Source organism: Dasypus novemcinctus, chromosome 11 (genome assembly GCF_030445035.2).
Source record: "Dasypus novemcinctus isolate mDasNov1 chromosome 11, mDasNov1.1.hap2, whole genome shotgun sequence".
Lineage (NCBI taxonomy): Eukaryota > Metazoa > Chordata > Mammalia > Cingulata > Dasypodidae > Dasypus > Dasypus novemcinctus.
Window position 1 is genome coordinate 9182950 of NC_080683.1, and position 18598 is coordinate 9201547.

Below are 18598 nucleotides of genomic sequence, written 5' to 3' on the forward strand. Positions count from 1 at the left end.
GCAAGGGACTGCTTCTTGAAAAGGGCGAGAGAAGCAGAGTAATGCACGGAGCTGGACAGGAGTCCTTGCTACGCTTCCTGGCAGGAGTGAAACGAGGCTCCGGGTTACTGTGCTTCCCAAAAAGGTAGTCATGAGCCAGCTAACACGTGGCCATTGAAACTGAAATTGAAATGAATTAAAATGGAATAAAATGTGAAATTTGATTCCCGGGTCCAACAGCCACAGTGCAAGCGCTCAATAGCCATACGTAGCTAGTGGACAGTGTAGATTGAGAGCATTTCCATCAGCGTGGAAAGTTCTATTGGACAGCAAGGCCCCAAAAGGACCGAGAAGCACCCTGCATCTGTGGGGCCATCCACAAGAGAAAAATTAGATACTAAGCCTGTGCAGCGAGGCGGGGACCACAAAAGACAAGAGCATACACCAACACGACTGTTAAGCAAGCATACAGAGTGTATAATTAAACGCTAAAACAACTCATACACGTGCACAATAACTGATCGGTGCAGCCTCCCTCCCGCCCCACCCCGTCCCTGTCCCCAGAATCAACCCTCAGTGCAGAAAACTCAAGAACCCAGAAAGGCAAGCAATCATTCCCAGAAGGCTGGCAGGAAAAGGAGGACTCCATGGTTGGGGAGCACTGCCCGCACTCTCCTTCCTGGCATGCTTCAGCTGAACTTAGGGTACATGGCTCCCAGCCTGACTGGTGACCACGAGTCGACCGTGCTGATGGAGGAACGCCGGTGCCGGATTGCCGTGCTTGCAGCCTTGTGGTCCTTGTAAAGAAAGTATGCATGCTTAATGACGTAGGGCAGAGAGCAGAAGTGCAGGAGCATGCGGGAGACTTGGAAGATCAAGTTCAGGTAACGTAGCTCCTTGAACTGCTCTTTGGTGTTCCTGTTGATGAGCAGGACCATAGAGAAGCTGACGATCTCATAGGGGAAAATCCACATGGCATAGATCATCAGCCCCACGTGTACATTCATGTAGATGCAGTAAAGGAGGAAGCAGCTGACCAGGATGGTGGTAACGGAAAGGAAGTGGCTGATGTAATCCCTGTGGACCAGGATCCAGGAGACGATCCCGGGCTCTTTTTCTATGTAGATGCTGAACCTGTCCTCCTCGAAGCCAATGAATGTAACCTGATACAGCTCAAAGATGAGGAACTGGACGGTGTTGAGGACAGAGAAGATGCCCACCACGAAGGAGTACTTTCTGGCACTCATTTTATACTTGTTTACCAAAGCATCTCCTGCAGAAAAAAAGATAAAAATCATGAGGACATATGACAAGACGGGCAGAGCTAGCCCTAGACAAATTCCCCAAGCCAGGATGTAAACGAGGATGCTGAGAGCAAGTCTGGTATATGGGCAGGCGATGGGTTGGAAGTCAAAGGATAAGGGGTCTGGTCTGTGGTCTGACCTAATTAGCTGTAGGTAACCACGTCGTTGTGAAATGAGGGCATTGCTGGCCTGGGATTCTCCTAAAGTGGCTTCCAGCTCTGCTGTTCTGTGCTGCTAAGCCCGCCGCTGACTGCACATATCGGACACAGCTTTGCTCTAAGGTGGCAGAAAGGGTGCTCCCTGTTGGAATTAGGAAGCTGCTGTCTCTGGGACAATCGTGGAGTCAGTTCTGGGCTCCACTAACAGGAGTTTGTTTCTCTGAAGTCACAAAATCAGGATGGCTTCTAAAGGGCCTGGAATCATCTCTAAACCTCTTCTGCCTCCCTGCCCCCTCCTTCCTTCCAAGGCCTTAGAAATGAAATTTCCTTGCTTTGCTTCCTTGGTCTGCCCAAGACTTGCCAAGTCACAGGGCTTGGCTGGCAGCAAGTGGAACGGGGGAAGGTTTCTACATTCAGAACTCGCTATCTCCTCTGCCCAGAGCTCAGATGCTTTACCAGTGAGCCACAGTTACCTGGATGAAGAGCACAGGACAGATCTCTGGTTGCAGCCTAGTTTAGATCTGAACCCCAGAGGGCAAACCCATCCAGGGCGGAGGTGCCCAGAGCTCCAGCGGCCCCTGATAAGGGGTGTGGGGTGGGGGGGGTTGTTTATTACTCAGTGGCCCGAGGCTGAGTTGGGTTGGTCTCATTGCCCAGGACACCCCCCCCCACCAGGATTGCTTCTTACTGGCTCCTGAACGAGGCCTCCAGAGCAAGCCTCCCTCCTCTTTGTCCACCCCACTGGCACGCTGTGGCCAAATTTATGTTGTATCTATTTTACCAAAATAAATTCTTTAACAATTAAAAAAAAACTCTCACAATGTGATACCATTATACATCTATTAGAATGACTAAAATGAAATACTATTTGCTGGTGAGGCGGTGGAAGAACTGGAGCTCTCATCGATTGCTGATGGGAATGTAAAATGGCAGAGCTGCCTGGGAAAGAGCCTGGCGGTATCTTAAAAAGTTAAAGTGGTCATTTATCTAAGGTAAGCAAAAGTGTATGTCCACACGAAGACTTATACACAAATGTTAATAGTGTACTTATCCATAATCGCCAAAAACAGAGCATCCAGAGGTCCCTCGGTGGGTGAGTGGGTAAACTGTGGCTCATCCACGCCGTGGAAGGCTGCTCGGCAATCAAGAAGAATGAACTATGGAGAGACGCAGCGACATGGAGTCTCCAAGGCATCATGCCGAGTGAAAGAAGCCGGGCAAAAACAGGGCACCTACTGTGTGATTCCATTTATATAAAACTGTAGAAAATGCAAACTAAGCCATAGGGACACAAACCATATCAGTGCCTGGCGTTGGGGGAGATTGGAGGGACAGGGGCGGGGATGATGAGGAAACTTTTGGGGGTGATCTGTATATATGTTCATCAGCTTGACTGTGGTGATGGTTTCATGGCCATATACGTAGGTCAAAACTTATCAAATTACACACTTTTAAAATGTGCGGCTCATTGTATGTCAATTATATACCTCAATAAGGCTATTAAACAACCCCCCAAAAATCCTTCAACATAACTTCTGACAATTGTAGTAGAAGTTTTCTCAGCTTGCTTTCCACCCGAGCTTAAAGTGCTTCTGATAGTTTCAGGGGCTAAACAAAAGGTGGAGTTTGTTGATCTCTGATAGAGTGTAATCATGTACTGTCTTATATGGTTGGTTAATTGGTTCATAAATAGTAATTTAGTTTTTTTTATGAAACTGTAAAATCCTCAAGGTCAGGCCTTGCAGCTTATACTTTTCTTGTATCCCCCTACAGAGCACAGGACAGTGAAAGACACAGAAAATTTTAACTAACACCTTTTGATTAACCAAGTGTCTATTTTTTTTTGAGGTCCATGGGAAGCTGGCGCTCAGCCAGGGACCCACTTCAGCTCCCGAGTTGTTTTTCTCATTAGTTTGCTTGTTGTGTTTTTGTTTTTTTCTAGGAGGCACGGGGAGCTGAACCCGAGACCTCCCACGTGGGGGGAAGGCACTCAACTGCTACAGCCGCATCTGCTCCCCAAGTGCCTTTTGTACTCTTTGACAAACTGGGGGGACAGGAACTCAAGACAGAAATTAACAATGATTTTTCTCTATTTTTATTCTTTTTCTTGTTTAGAATATAGCATAGAGAACATAGGAGGGAAAACCATAGCCTGCATCCACCGCACAGCGTGGGCAGTGTCCTTCGCGCTGCAGAAACCTGAGCTAATCACACAGATTTCCCTGCCCCAGAGTTAGAGAGCTGTGGGTCCCATGCTGAGGTGGCCTTGCGAGTTGAAGGGCCTGCCACACTGCCGTTGAGCCCCCTGGGACTCGCCTGCCCTCCTCGTAGGCACCAAGGTGGCGCGGAGCGGAAGAGCAAGGAGGGACTCAGGGGAGCTTGGTAAATAACAGGCTCCTTTAACTAAGCACCCTCCACGAGCGGGGAACCGCGGCGGCCGCCACGCTCCTCTGACAGGTGGCAGCAGGGCCTCTGCGTGCTGAGCTGCTCGGGGAAAAGCGAAAGAAAGAAACGGAAACGGAGCTGCCGTGAGAACTCGGGGAGCCTGCCTCTGCGGGGACAAGAAAGGGCCAACGTTATTCGTTATAGCGGCGGGTAAAGCTGATCAAGTTTGACTTCCGCCGCGGGAATTCCCCGCTGCCCATAGAAATACGCCGGTTGTAGGAGAGGATGTTGCCCTGGCTTTTGCTTTTGTAGATCTTGTGGGCGTAGGCGACGACGAAGAACATCCAGAAGCAGTGCGCGAGGACGCGGGACAGCAAGCCGAACCAGCGCAGCGCCTTGGCCTCCACCAGGCTGGTGTCGTTGCGGGTGGCGATTTGGACGACGGTGTTGATGGCTTCAAAGAGAGGGATCCAGATGGCATAGATGACCAGGCCCTGGAACTTCTGGGCATACACCGAGTACAGGAAGAAGAGGCTGACAGCAAAGGTGACGAAAGAGGTGAGGAGGACAGCGGTCCAGAGCCAGCAGCGGAGGAACACGGCCGCCATGCTGTTGACGGCGGCGTGCTGCGGCCTGGCGCCGGCGCACCTGCCGCTCTTGATGTGCTTCTCCTCAAAGATGAGGTACAGGTCGGTGGCGATGATGCTGAAGACCCCTGACAGCACGCTGCCCGTCTTGGCGGTCATCCCGCACCAGTGCTGCTCTTTCATGCTGAGACCTGCCGTGAAGACAGACACCGTCAGGGGCGTGCTGGCTCCTCACAAGCCGCCGACCAGCGAGCGTCGCCCGCCTCCACCCCCGAACCCACCCTGGGGAAAGGACGGAGAGAAATAGGGACACCCAGCGAATCGCCTTGGGAAGCCAGAAGACGGCGTAGAATTGCTGGGCGGAGGAGGCAGGGAGGAAGGCTGCGGGCCGAGGCGAGCGGCGGCGAGCGGATAAGCGGGAGCAGTGGTGCGCAGACCTGGCACCGCGGTAGCGTCCCTGAAAGACCCTGCGCCCAGTCCCGAGCCCAGGCCCATCAGGACGGCTCTGGGTGGGACCCAGGCATCAGCACATTTTCAGACCTTTCCCAGGGATTTTAATGTGTAGCTGGTGTTAGAGAATACTGAGTTAGGAAATGCTGGCTGAGATGCCCTTCTTACCTCTAGCATTGCCTCGCGTAAGCACGACCGCCTCCTGGTGGTGGAGGTGGGCGGCACGGGCCCAGGTTAGAGTACAGGCATCTCAGGGGAAAAACTCAGGGCAGCTCAATAGCTCTGCTGCGGAGAGCAGGTGATGAAAACTTAGGAAAAAACAACTTAAGAAATGAGGGGAAACAATAACCAACAGGAAGAAGGACAAGAAAGGAGAAGAAAGGAGAAAAGAAATGAGAGCAGACCTAGGATTAGTTAAGTCAGTTAGGCTAATTTGCTGCTAAAAACAACTACGAATGCTAGATAAAATACTTTTAATTGCTACCCAGCTTAGGAGGCCAAAGTCTCTAGCAGTGCAGGAACTAGAAGAGGTAAGCAGGCATGGAAGCCAGAGGGCATTTTAAGATCTGGGCAAACTTGAATTTCATGATGACAGCTCTGCAGGATAAGAAGGAATGAATAACAGCTCAGGGATCACGGAGGTGGGGAGTCTATTAGGAGGCCTTCTCTACGTTAATCATGGCCTTCCAAAGGGTGAAAGTGAACCAGCAGTAAACCTGCCCCGCATCTGTCCTCCTGAAGACTCTAAGGAAAAGCTAACTTGGTACTATGCTGAGCAGATGGGAGAAAACTCTCCTTGAGGCACTGAAACCATAAACTGGCCTGTATGTGTATTTGTAGCCTAAATTACAGTAAGCATTAAAGAGAGGGAAGCGGACTTGGCCCAATGGATAGGGCGTCCGCCTACCACGGGGGAGGTCCGCGGTTCAAACCCCAGCCTCCTTGACCCGTGTGGAGCTGGCCCATGCGCAGTGCTGAGGTGCACAAGGAATGCCCTGCCATGCAGGGGTGTCCCCCGTGTAGAGGAGCCCCACGTGCAAGGAGTGCGCCCTGTAAGGAGAGCCGCCGAGAGCGAAAGAAAGTGCAGCCTGCCCAGGAACCGCGCCGCACACACGGAGAGCTGACACAGCAAGATGACGCAACAAAGAGAAACCCAGATTCCCGTGCCGCTGATAAGGATGGGAGCAGTCACAGAAGAACACACAGAGAATGGACACAGAGAGCAGACAACTGGGGGGGAGATGGGGGGAAGGGGAGAGAAATAAATAAAAAGAAATCTTTTTAAAAATAAATAAATAAAGAGAAACTTTTAAGTTATGAGTCTAGTTCAAAGTGGTCCTGAACTGGAAGGTGCCCAAATGCCTGGCAGAAGCAAGCTCAGATCTTCTCTGGAGGAAGGCGCCTTTAAGCTGGTCCTGAAAGAATTACCCACAGTAATTTTTCAGAGACAATAATCAATACAGAGTGAAAACTAACCAAGCACGGGAGAAACAAAGCACTGTGAGAACCAGCAGAAAAGCCAGCCAGCAGAAAAAAACAGAGCTGCAAAAAATACCAGGTTATAAAACAATTATGATGATTACATTTAAATAAATAAAAGATAAGGTTGAAAATATATGTAGAAATAGGAAACTGTAGAAAATAACCTAGTGGATTTGAAAGAGAACCAAATAGAATTTCTAGAAATGAAAAATTCAAGACCTGAAATAAAATTCAGTGGAGATGTTTGGTGGCAGAGTGGACACAGATGAAGGGGGAATTAGTTGACTAGAAGATAAGTCAGGATAAATTATCCAGAACATAGCACAGAAAGACAAAAGGATAGAAAATGGAGAGGAAGTTAAGAAACATGAAGGATATAATAATATGGTTTGAATACACTTAATGAAAGCTCCTGAAATATAGAGATAATGGTGGAACATATTTGAAGAGATAATAGCTGTGGATTTGCACAACTGAAAAAAGACAATCTACAGATTCAAGAAACCTAACTAATCATTAGTGGGATAAATAAAAAGAAATATGTGCCTAGACACATGGGAGTGAAACTGCTAAATGCCAAATACTAAAAGAAGATCTTGAAAGTAGCCAAGGGAAAAAGATTCCCGTCAAAAGAGTAATGTTTAGACATCTAAAGCATGATGGTTAAGTTCATGTGTCAAACTGGCTACGTTACGGTGTCCGGTTGTTTGGTCCAGCAGGCACTGGATTGATCGTCACTGTGAGGGTATTTCGTGGATTTACATCAACAAAGGAAACTGCCTTCAGCAATGAGAGAAGTCTCATCTAATCCGTTCAAGGCCTTTGATGAGGAACACAGGTGATGTCAGCATCAGGAGAAGACCTTCTCTCTCTACTTTAGTCAACCAGCTTCTCCAGGGGAATTCATCAAAGCACTCATTGGGTTCCCAGTTTGCAGCCTGCCCTCTGGAATTCAGATTTGCCAATCCCCACATTCACAATTCCTAGAGTAATAAATCACATAAGATCCACATACATCTATATCTGTCTGTCTAACTACCTATCCTGTTGGCTCTGTTTCTCCTGACAACCCTGATGAATGCATAAAGAAAACCCAAATCCAGTGGAATTATATTTTCAATGTGCTGAGTGAAAACAACTGCCAACCTAGGGCTCTATACCCAGCTAGTAAATGTTTCAAAATTGAGAGCATACAGTATGATAACCTTATCATAAAATTTAAAAAAAACACTAAATTAAACAATATATTGTTTGACCATACATAGATAAGCAGATTGAACTTTATTTTAAAAAGAAAGGGAATTATAAAGGGATAGTGGTTACCCCTCTAAAGGGCAGGGGTCAGGAATCGGGAAGGTGCAGAGAGATAAACGTGAGTTACTGTTAATCTTCTGCATCTTGGGTTGAATGAGGGTTTCACAAGTGTTCATTATGGCATTAAAAAACAAACAAATAGGCTCCAAATAGCCAAACCATCCTGAAAAGTTTAAGGACTCACATTTCCCTACTTCAGCATTTGTTACAAAGCTACAGTAACCAAAACAGTGTGGTACTGGCACTGGGACAGATATACACCAATGGAAAAGCACTGAGAGTTCAGAAATAAACCCATACATCCATGGCCAATTTATTTATTTTAAAGATTTATTTATTTATTTATGTTCAGTTCAGATTGGTGAGATCATACAATATTTGTTCTTTTGTGGCTGACTTATTTCACACAACAAAATGCTCATCCATGTTGTTGCATGCATCAGGACTTCATTCCTTTTCACAGCTGAATAATATTCCATTGTATGTATATACCACATTTTGTTTATCCATTCATCTGTTGAGGGACCCTTGGGTTGCTTCCAACTTTTGGCAATTGTGAATAATGCTGCTATAAACATCACTGCGCAAATGTTTGTTTGCATTCTGCTTTCACTTATTTTGGGTATATACCTAGTAGTGGAATTGTGGGATCATATAGTAATTCTATACTGAATTTCCTGAAGAAGCACCAAACTCTTCCACAGTGGCTACATCATTTTACATTCCCACCCAGCAGTAAATGAGTGTTCCTCTTTCTCTACATTCTCTCCAAAACTTGCAATTGTCTGCTTTTTTTAAAAGATGGCCAGTCTAGTAGATGCGAAATGATATTTAATTGTTTTTTTAAGCTTTTAAAAATTGAAGTTTATTATTCATACATGAACATCCATAAGCAATATGTGTGTGAACTTACAAAACAAACATGCATATCATCATACCAGTTTCCCGTACATTACCCTACCAACACATTTTTATAAAAACTATGAAAGAGCATGGTCAAAACATTACTACTAACTATAGCCAAAATCTTACATTTGGGGCATTTTCCCCCAATGCACCCAGTTAAAGACACTCTGTATTAATATTATATAATATAATTGTTACAGTTCATGAAAGAACGTTCTCATATTTGTTAAGTATTTCCTCTCCCACTACAGGATTGTGTTACACGTCCCATGCTTTGCACAGTCTATTCAAAGTGTACATTCAGTGGCTCTCATATTCATCATAGAGTTGTGTGTCATTATCTCAGTCAATTTTAGAATTTTTCCTTACTCCAAAAGGGGAAATCTCATACCCCCTTATACCTTCCTATTCTTGTCCCTTAGAATTGATATATCTTCTTTGCCATTGCTGCAAAAATATTACAGTATTACTGTTGACTATAATCCATAAACTACACTAGTTGTAATTTTCCCATGTATCAGTATATACATAACACTTTGTAAAGGAAGAATATTCTTTGGGTGTGGGGGGTGGGTACTGGGACCAGGGATTGAACCTGGGACTTCGTACGCAGACAGCCAGCGCTCAACCACTGAGCCACATAGGGTCCCCTGAGTTGGATATTTCATTTGTTTGTTTGTTGTTTATTTCTTTTTAGGAGGCACCGGGAACTGAACCTGGGACCTCCCATGTGGCAAGCAGGCGCTCAACTGCTTGAGTCACATCCACTCCCAGGAAGAATATTCTTATACTATTAACCACAATCTTCATCCTTCACCAAAACCAGTTACATAGTCTCTACATTATTCTCTAGCTTCTTTTCAATTGATATTTATCCACAGACTACCCCTTTTAGCCACAATCACATTGATAAATCAGCAGTGTTAGTTATATTCACTATAATGTATTACCATCAACTACTCATTTCCACACATTTATAAAAAACCTTATTAAAAATTCTATACACAGTACACATCAGCTTCCATTCTCAACCCACATTCAGCCTTACTTTAGAATTTACCTCCATGAGTTTACTCATTGTTTTAGTTCATATTTGAGACCATACAATATTTGTCCTTTTGTGTAGACTTATTTCACTCAATATAATGTCCTCAAGGTTCAGTCATGTTGTCATATGCATCCCAATTTCATTTCTTCTTGCAGCTGAATAGTATTTCATTGTACTTATATACCCCATTATGTGTATCTGCTCATCGGTTGATGGACTCTTGGGTTGTTTCCATCTTTTAGCAATTGTGAATAGTGCTGCTATGAACACTGGGGTACAAACGTCAGTTCGCGTCCTTGCTTTCAGTTCTTCTGAATAGATTCCTAGTAACAGGATTGCTGGATCATTCGGCAGCTCTATATTTAGCTTCCTGAGGAACCGCTAAACTGCCTTCCACAGAGGCTGCACGATTCTACATTCCCACCAGCAGTGAAGGAGGGTTCCTATTTCTACACATCTCCAGCACTTAGTTTTCTGTTTTTGTAATAATGGCCATTCTGTAAAGTGTGAAATGATATCTCCGTGTAGTTTTGATCCGCATTTCTCTAATAGCTAATGATGTTGAATATTTTCTCATGTCCTTTTTGGAGCCCTACATTTTCTGATAGGAATTTAATGGTTTTCACTTGTATATTTAGGTCTTTGATCTATTTTTTTCTTTATTTTCTTTTAAATGTTACATTAAAAAAATATGAGGTCCCCATATACCCCCCACCCCACCCATGCCACCCCTCCCACATCAACAAACTCTTCCATCACTGTGGCACATCCACTGCACCCAACGAATACATTCTGGAGAACCGCTGTAGCACATGGACAGTGGTCCACATTGTAGTCCACACTCTCCCCCAGTCCACCCAGTGGGCCACGGCAGGACACACAACGTCCAGCATCCGTCCCTGCAGCACCACCTAGGACAACTCCAAATCCTGAAAATGCCCCCACACCATATCTCTTCTTCCCTCTCCCAACCATCAGCAGCCACCGTGGCCACCCTCTCCACATCACTACTACAATTTCTTCCCTTACTCATCACAATAGTTCCCCAGCAGAACACCAGTAAGTCCACTCTAATCCATACTCTATTCCTCCATCTTGTGGACCTGGGATGGCTATGTTCAGTCCCCCTCTCCATCAAGAGGGGGTTTAGTCTTTGATCTATTTTGAGTTAATTTTTGTATAAGGTGTGAGATAGGGGTCCTCCTTTCTTTTGTCTATGAATATCCAGTTCTCCTAGAACCATTTGTTAAATAGACTATTCTGCCCAAGCTGGGTGAGCTTGATAGCCTTGTCAAAAATCACTTTCCCATAAATTTGAGGATCTATTTCTGAACACTCAATTCAATTACATTGGTCAGCATATCTATCTTTATGCCAGTACCATGTTGTTTTTACTGTATATCTAAGCAAAATGCTTTAAAGTCAGGAAGTAAGAGTCCTCCAACTTCATTCTTTTTTTAAAGATATTTTTGGCTATTTGGGATCTAGTACCCTTACCCCAAAAATTTGATACTTGGCCTTTCCAATTCTGTAAAACAGGCTGGTGGAAATTTTATTGGGATTGCATTGAATCTGTACATAAATTTGCGTAGAATCAACATCCTAATGATAGTTAGTCTTCCAATCTAAGAACATGGAATGTCCTTCAATTTATTTAGGTCTTCTTTGGTTTCTTTTAACAGTGTTTTGCAGTTTTTCTGAATACAAGTCCTTTATGCCCTTAGTTAGGTTTATTCCTAAATATTTGATTCTTTTAGTCTCTATTGTGAATGGGGTTTTTCCCTGATTTTCTCTTCAGATTTCTCATTAGTAGTATATAGAAGCGCAACTGAATTTTGCGTATTAATCTTGTATCCTGCCACTTTGCTGAACTCGTCTATTAGTTCTAGTAGCTTTGTTGTGGATTTTTCAGAATTTTCTAAATATCAGATTATGTTACCAGCAAATAAAGTTTGATTTCTTCCTTTCCTATTGGAATGGCTTTTATTTCTCTCTCTCTTTCTTGCCTAATTGGTCTAACTAGAACTTATAGCACAATATTGAATAACAATAATACGGTGATAATGGGCATCCTTGCCTTGTTCCTGAGAGCAGCAGGAAAGCTTTCAGTCTTTTTCAATTAAGTACAATGTTAGCTGTAGGTTTTTTATTTATGCACTTTATCATTTTGAGAAAGTTTCTTTCTATTCCTATTTTTTGGAGAGTTTTCATCAAGAAAGGACGTTGGATTTTGTCAAATGCCTTTTCTGTGTCAACTGAGATGATCATGTGATTTTTCTTCCTCAGTTTAATGATGTGATGTCTTACATTGATTGATATTCTTGTGTTGAACAACCCTTGCATACTTGGGACAAAACCCATCTTATCGTGATGAATAATTCTTTTAATGTGCTGTTGGTTCTGATTAGCAAGTATTTTGTTTTGTGTTTGTTTTAATTTTAATTAGCAAGTATTTTGTTGGAGATGTTTGCATTTATTCTTTAAGGAATCTTTTTTTCATGTTTTGTCTTTGGTATTAGGGTGATATCTAAGGATGGGTTTTTTTTGTTTTGTTTTTTGCTCATTGTCTGCTCACTGTTGTTTTGTTTTGTTTCTCGTTGTCTGCTTGTGTTTGTTTTCTTTAAGAGGCACTGGGACCTTAACCCAGGACCTCGCCTGTGGCGTGTGGGAGTTCAAGTGCTTGAACCACATCTGCTCCCCCTCATGGTAGGGTTTTTTTGGTTTTTTTTTTTTAAAGATTTATTTTTCATTTATTTTCTCTCCCCATCCCCACCCCCCTGTTGTCTGCTCTCTGTGTGCATTCGCTGTGTGTTCTTCTGTGACCACTTCTATCCTCATCAGCGGCACCGGCAATCTGTGTTTCTTTTTTTGTTGCGTCATCTTGCTGTGTCAGCTCTCCGTGTGTGCGGCGCCATTCCTGGGCAGGCTGCACTTTCTTTCACACTAGGCGGCTCTCCTTACGGGGCACATTCCTTGTGTGTGGGGCTCCCCTACGCGGGGGACACCCCTGAGTGGCAGGGCACTCCTTGCGCGCATCAGCACTGCGCATGGGTCAGCTCCACACGGGTCAAGGAGGCCCCGGGCTTGAACCGCGGACCTCCCATGTGGTAGATGGAATGGACGCCCTAACCACTGGGCCAAGTCTGCTTCCCACCTAATGGTGGTTTTGATTTTCATTTCCCTTACAGCTACTGATGCTAAGCATCTTTTCATGTGCTTTTTAGCTCTTCGTATTTTCTCTTTGGAAAAATGTCTATTTACATCCTTTGTCCATATTTTAACTGAGTTGTTTGTCTTTTTATTGTTGAGTTGTAGGATTTCTTTATATATTCTGGATATTAAATCCTTACCAGATATGTGGTTTTCAAATATTTTCTCCCATTGTGCAGGCTGCCTTTTCACTTTCTTGACAAAGTTCTATGACATACAGAAGTTTTTAATTTTGAGAAGGACCCATTTAGTTTTTTTTTTTCTTTCATTGCTTGTGCTTTGGGTATAAAGTCTGAGAAACCATTGCCTACCACTAGTACTTGAAGATGCTCCCTTCTTCTAGAAGTTTTATGGTGCTGGTTCTTATATTTATGTCTTTGATCCATTTTGAACTACTTTTTGTATAAGGTTCAAGGTAAGTACTCTTTCATTCTTTTGGATATGGCTATCCAGTTTTCCCGGGACCTCCCATGTAATAGGTGGGAGCTCAGTTGCTTGAGCCACATCTGCTTCCCAGTAAAATGCTTTAAAGTCAGGAAGTGTGAGTCTTCCAACGCCATTCTTTTTTTTATTTTTAGGATTCTGAAGATTTTTATTATTCCCAGTACTTAAAAGTCTGGGGTAACATATTTATTTTTTAAATTTTATTATTATTTTTAGATGGCCAGGAAGTCATTTATTGGAGGGCACAGGTCAGGTGAGGGCAGTGCTGGCAAAGCCCTCAGGAGAGCAGGGCCTGCCACTCGTCTGAGGGGCCACGATTGGGCATGTGTTTCACCCCACAGCCTTCCGGGATGAGGAGCTTCTCAGCCACCATGTCTTTGAATTCGTCAGCATTGAACTTGGTGAAGTCCCACATCTTGGAGATGTGGAGTTTCTGGCGGTCAGGGAACTTGATCTTGGCCCGATGCAGTGCCTCAGTCACCTGTTCCTTGTTCAGAAGCTTGGTGAGGATGGACACGATGACTTGGCCAATGTGGACCTGGGCCACCACACCCTGAGGCTGTCCACAGGCACCTTGCATACCCATCTGGGGCCTACATTGGGGATGGCACGAGGTCACAGACAGGACCAGCAATAGGCAAGGAAGGTGTGTCTCCAAGGTCCCTTAGGGCAATGACCCCGTACAGGCAACAGCCATGTACACTAACAAGGAGGCTGCAGTCTGCAGCCACTGCCCACCGGGCTCCCATGGGGAGAGGGGGCCAGTCAGCTTAATTGGCTGCAGAGCTCATTCTTTTTTTCAGGATTTTTTTTTTTTTTTTTTTTTTGCTATTCAGGGCCCTTTACCCTTCCAAATAAATTTGATAATTGACTTTTCCATTTCTACAAAGAAGGCTGTTGGAATTTTGATTAGGATTGTGTGGAATATGTCAACCATTTTGGGTAGAATTGACATCTTGGCGATATTAAGTCTTCTTATCCATGTGCACACAATGTCCTTCCATTTATTTAGGTCTTCTTTGATTTCTTTAAGCAATGTTTTGTAGTTTTATGTGCGCAGGTTCCTTTTCATCCTTGCTTAACTTTATTCCTATGTATTTGATTCTTTTAGTTGCTCTTATAAAGGTATGTTTTTCTTGATTTCCTTCTCAGCTCAGACATTACTTATAGAAAAACAACTGGTCTTTGCATGTTGATCTTGTACCCTGCTACTTTGCCCAGCTTGCTTATTAGCACTAGTAACTTAGTTGCAGATTTTTAGGAATTTTCTCTGTATAGGATAATGTCACCTCAAAGAGTGAAAGTTTTACTTCTTCCTTTCCAGTTTGGATGCCTTTATTTTTCTTGCCTCTCTGCTCTGGCTAGAAGTTCTAGCACAATGTTGAATAATAGTGGTGACAGTGGGCATCCTTGTCCTGTTTCGGCCTTACAGGGAAAAACTTCAGTCTTTCACCATTGAGTCTGATGTTAGCTGTGTGTTTTTTTGTTTTTTTTTTAAAGATGTATTTATTTATTTAATTTCCCCCCCTCCCCCGGTTGTCTGTTCTTGGTGTCTATTTGCTGCGTCTTGTTTCTTTGTCCGCTTCTGTTGTCGTCAGCGGCACGGGAAGTGTGGGCGGCGCCATTCCTGGGCAGGCTGCACTTTCTTTTCACGCTGGGCGGCTCTCCTTACGGGGTGCACTCCTTGCGCGTGGGGCTCCCCCACGCGGGGGACACCCCTGCGTGGCACGGCACTCCTTGCGCGCATCAGCGCTGCACATGGCCAGCTCCACACGGGTCAAGGAGGCCCGGGGCTTGAACCGCGGACCTCCCATGTGGTAGACGGACGCCCTAACCACTGGGCCAAAGTCCGTTTCCCTTAGCTGTGTGTTTTTCATACATTCCCTTAACAATATTAAGGAAGCATCCCACCTTTCTAAGTGTTTTTATCAGGAAAGGATGCTGGATTGTTTCAAATGATTTTTCTGAGTCAATTGAGATGACCATGTGGTTTTACCTCTTCAATTTGTTATGTGGTGTATTATATTCATTGATTTTCTTGTGTTGAACCACACTTGCATGCCTGAGATAAAGTCCACTTGATCATGGTGTATGATTCTTTTGATGTGTTGCTGGATTCAATTTGCAAGTATTTTGTAGAGGATTTTGCATCTACATTCATAAGAGAAATTGGTCTGTAATTTTCTAGTAATATCTTTATCTGGTTTTTGGTATTAGAGTGTTGTTTGGCCTTATAGAATGAGTTAGTGCTCACTTCTCTTAAAATTTTTGGAAGAGTGTGAGCAGGATTGGTATTAATTCTTCTTGGAATGCTTGGAAGAATTCGCCTGTGAAGCCATCTGGTCCTGGCCTTTCCTTTGTTGGGAGGCTTTTGATCAATGATTCAATCTCTTTACTTGTATTTGGTCTGTTAAGATCTCTGTTTCTTCTAGAGTCAGTGTAGGTTGTCTGTGTGTTTCTAGGAATTTGTGCATTTCATCTAGGTTGTCTAATTTGTTAGCATACAGTTGTTCATAGTATGCTCTTATGATCCTTTCTATTTCTGTGGGGTCAGTGGTAATGTCCCTCTTCTCATTTCTGATTTTATTTGCATCTTCTCTCTCTTTTTTTCCTTTGTCAGTCTAGCTAACGGTTTGTCATTTTTATTCATCTTTACAAAGAACCAACTTTTGGTTTCGTTAATTCTATCATATTTTTATTCTCAATTTCATTTCTTTCTGCTCTCATTTTGTAATTTTTTTTGCTTTTGCTGGCTTTGGGATTATTTTACTATTCTTTTTCTTGATCCTCCAATTATGCAGTTAGGTCTTTGACTTTAGCTCTTTCTTCTTTTTTTGAAAGGTTTATTTTTTATTTATTTCTCTCCCCTTCCCCGCCAACCCCCGCCCCCAGTAGTCTGCTTTCTGTGTCCATTCGCTGTGTGTTCTTCTGTGTCCGCTTGTATTCTTGTCAGTGGCACCAGGAATCTGTGTCTCTTTTTGTTGCATCATCTTGCCGCGTCAGCTCTCCGTGTGTGCGGCACCCCTCCTGGCAGGCTGCACTTTTTTCATGCTGGGTGGCTCTCCTTACAGGGTGCACTTCTTGCACGTGGGGCTCCCTTATGTGGGGGACACCCCTGTGTGGCAGGGCACTCCTTGCGTGCATCAGCACTGCGCATGGGCCAGCTCCACACGGGTCAGGAGGCCCGGGGTTTGAAACTTGGACCTCCCATGTGGTAGGCAGACGCCGTATCTGTTGAGCCAAATCCACTTCCTGTCTTCTTTTTTAATGTAAGCATCTAGGGCTATAAATTTCAGCACTGCCTTCACCTTTCTTTTTTATTTTATTTTTAAAGACACTTTAGATTACATAAATGCTACATCAAAAATATAGGGGGATTGCCATATACTCCACCACCACACACAGGCTTTTCCGCATTAACAACATCTTTCATTAGTGTGGTACATTTGTTAACTGATGAACACATATGGAAGTATTGCTACTAACCATAGTCTAAGTTTATATTACAGTTTATATTTTGCACTGCACAATTTTATAGGTTTTGAGAAAATGTAAAATGGTCAGTATCCAGCATTGCAATATCATGCTGAATGATTCCTATGACCCCAAAGTACCCCATGTTACACCTATTCTTCTCTCTCCCTCCCCTCAGAACCTCTGGTCACCACTGCCTTTATAGCAATGTTACAAGTCCTTCCACTGCTAGAATAATAATAAGTCTACTTTAGCCCACAGTTGCTTTCCCCCCCCTTATGTTTGTTCATTCCTCAATCTTGAGGATTTGGGGATGGTGATGCCCACTCCATTTCTGATTGAGAGGGCGACTGCCTTCACTTTTTAACAAAAAAATTCATTTCTCCTCCCTCCATTGGCTGCTCTCTGTGTCCATTTGCTGTGTGTTCTTCTGTGTCTGCTTGTATTCTCATTAGGCAGCTCTGGGAACTGATCGTGGGACTTTCCGGAGTGGGAGAGAGGATCATTCTCTTGCGCCACCTCAGCTCTCTGGTCTGCTGCGTCCCTTATTATTTCTCTTCTTTCTCCTGTGTCATCTTGCTGTGCCAGCTCTCCATGTCGGCCGGCACTCCTGCACGGGGCGGCATTCTGCGTGGGCCAGCTCGCCACATGGGCCAGCTCGCCTTCACCAGCGGGCCCTGGGCATCGGACCCTGGGCCTCCTACATGGTAGACGGGAGCCCAAGAGCCTGAGCCACAGCCGCTTCCCTGCCTTCACTTTTGATATTGTTGTGTTTTTTATTTCATTTGTCTCTAATACTTACTATTTCCATTACAATTTCTTCTTTGACCCACTGATTATTTAAGAGAGTATTATTAAATTCCATGTTTATGGATTTTCCAGTTCTCCATCTGTTATTTATTTATTTAGTATTAAATTGTCTTTTTTTTTTTAAAGATACATAAATCACAAAAAGTGTTAAATCCACCTGTTATTGATATCTAGCTTCATTCCATTATGGTCAGAGAAAGTTCTTTTCCAGGATTTCAATTTTTTTTTTTTTACTTTATTATACTGAGTTCATTTCACATCAGTATTTTTGTCACCATACCATTTCCATTTGTCTGACCACCACTTCTATTATGTCCTATCTTAACATTCCATACTTAAAACCTAGCAAATGGTGGAGTTTCATCTTTAAAAGCTCAAAAGGCATTTTGGACAACACCTTCTTGGCAAAGAAACCTTGACAACATTTATCAGACACAGTAGGGAAAATTCTCACTCCGATTTCAGTTTTTTAAAAAATTATTGAGACTGCTTTGTGACCCGGCATATGGTATATCCTGGAGAATGATCCACGAGCACTTTAGAAGAATGTATATCCTGCTCTTTTGGGTGCAATGTTCTGTATATGTCTGTTAGGTCTAGTTCATTTATTATATTATTCAAATTATCTGTTTTCTTATTGATTCTCTGTCTAGATGTTCTATCTATTGATAGAGTGATGTATTGAAGTCTCCAACTATTATTGTAGGGATATCTATTTCTCCCCTCAGTTTTGCCAGAATTTGCCTTGTGTATTTTGGGTCATTCTGGTTAGTGCATAAATATTTATGAGTGTCATATCTTCTTGGTGTATTTTCACTATATATTTTATTAATACATAGTATCCTTCTTTGTCTCTTATAACAATTTTGCAGTTAAAGTATATATTGTTAGATATTAGTTAGCTACCATAGCTTGTTTTTGGTTACTGTTTTCATGGAATATCTTTTTCCAAACTTCTACTTTCAATCTATTTGTGTCCCTGGGTCTAAGGTGAGTTTCTTGAGGACAGCTTGTAGATGGATCATATATATATATATATATATAATC

General features: G+C 43.5%; 1 protein-coding gene and 1 non-coding gene across 3 annotated transcripts in view; both read right to left on the minus strand.

The window, feature by feature from the left end:
* Positions 1-264: 264 nt before the first annotated feature.
* Positions 265-18598, minus strand: part of LOC101431320 (transmembrane protein 217) — a 65210-nt gene continuing 46876 nt past the window's right edge. Inside the window, exon 3 of one of the 2 annotated variants that reach the window (XM_058306664.2) lies at positions 265-1252. In XM_058306664.2, coding sequence (XP_058162647.1) covers positions 669-1226 — 558 coding nt within the window. In that variant the 5' untranslated portion in view covers positions 1227-1252 and the 3' untranslated portion in view covers positions 265-668. Of the gene's footprint in view, positions 1253-3871; positions 4605-18598 lie in introns of those variants that run through there. The other variant, XM_012521820.3, reaches the window with a different exon arrangement.
* LOC131280533 (small nucleolar RNA SNORA70) lies at positions 13914-14051 on the minus strand. The gene has a single exon (XR_009188138.1). It is a non-coding gene; the product is annotated as a small nucleolar RNA SNORA70 (small nucleolar RNA).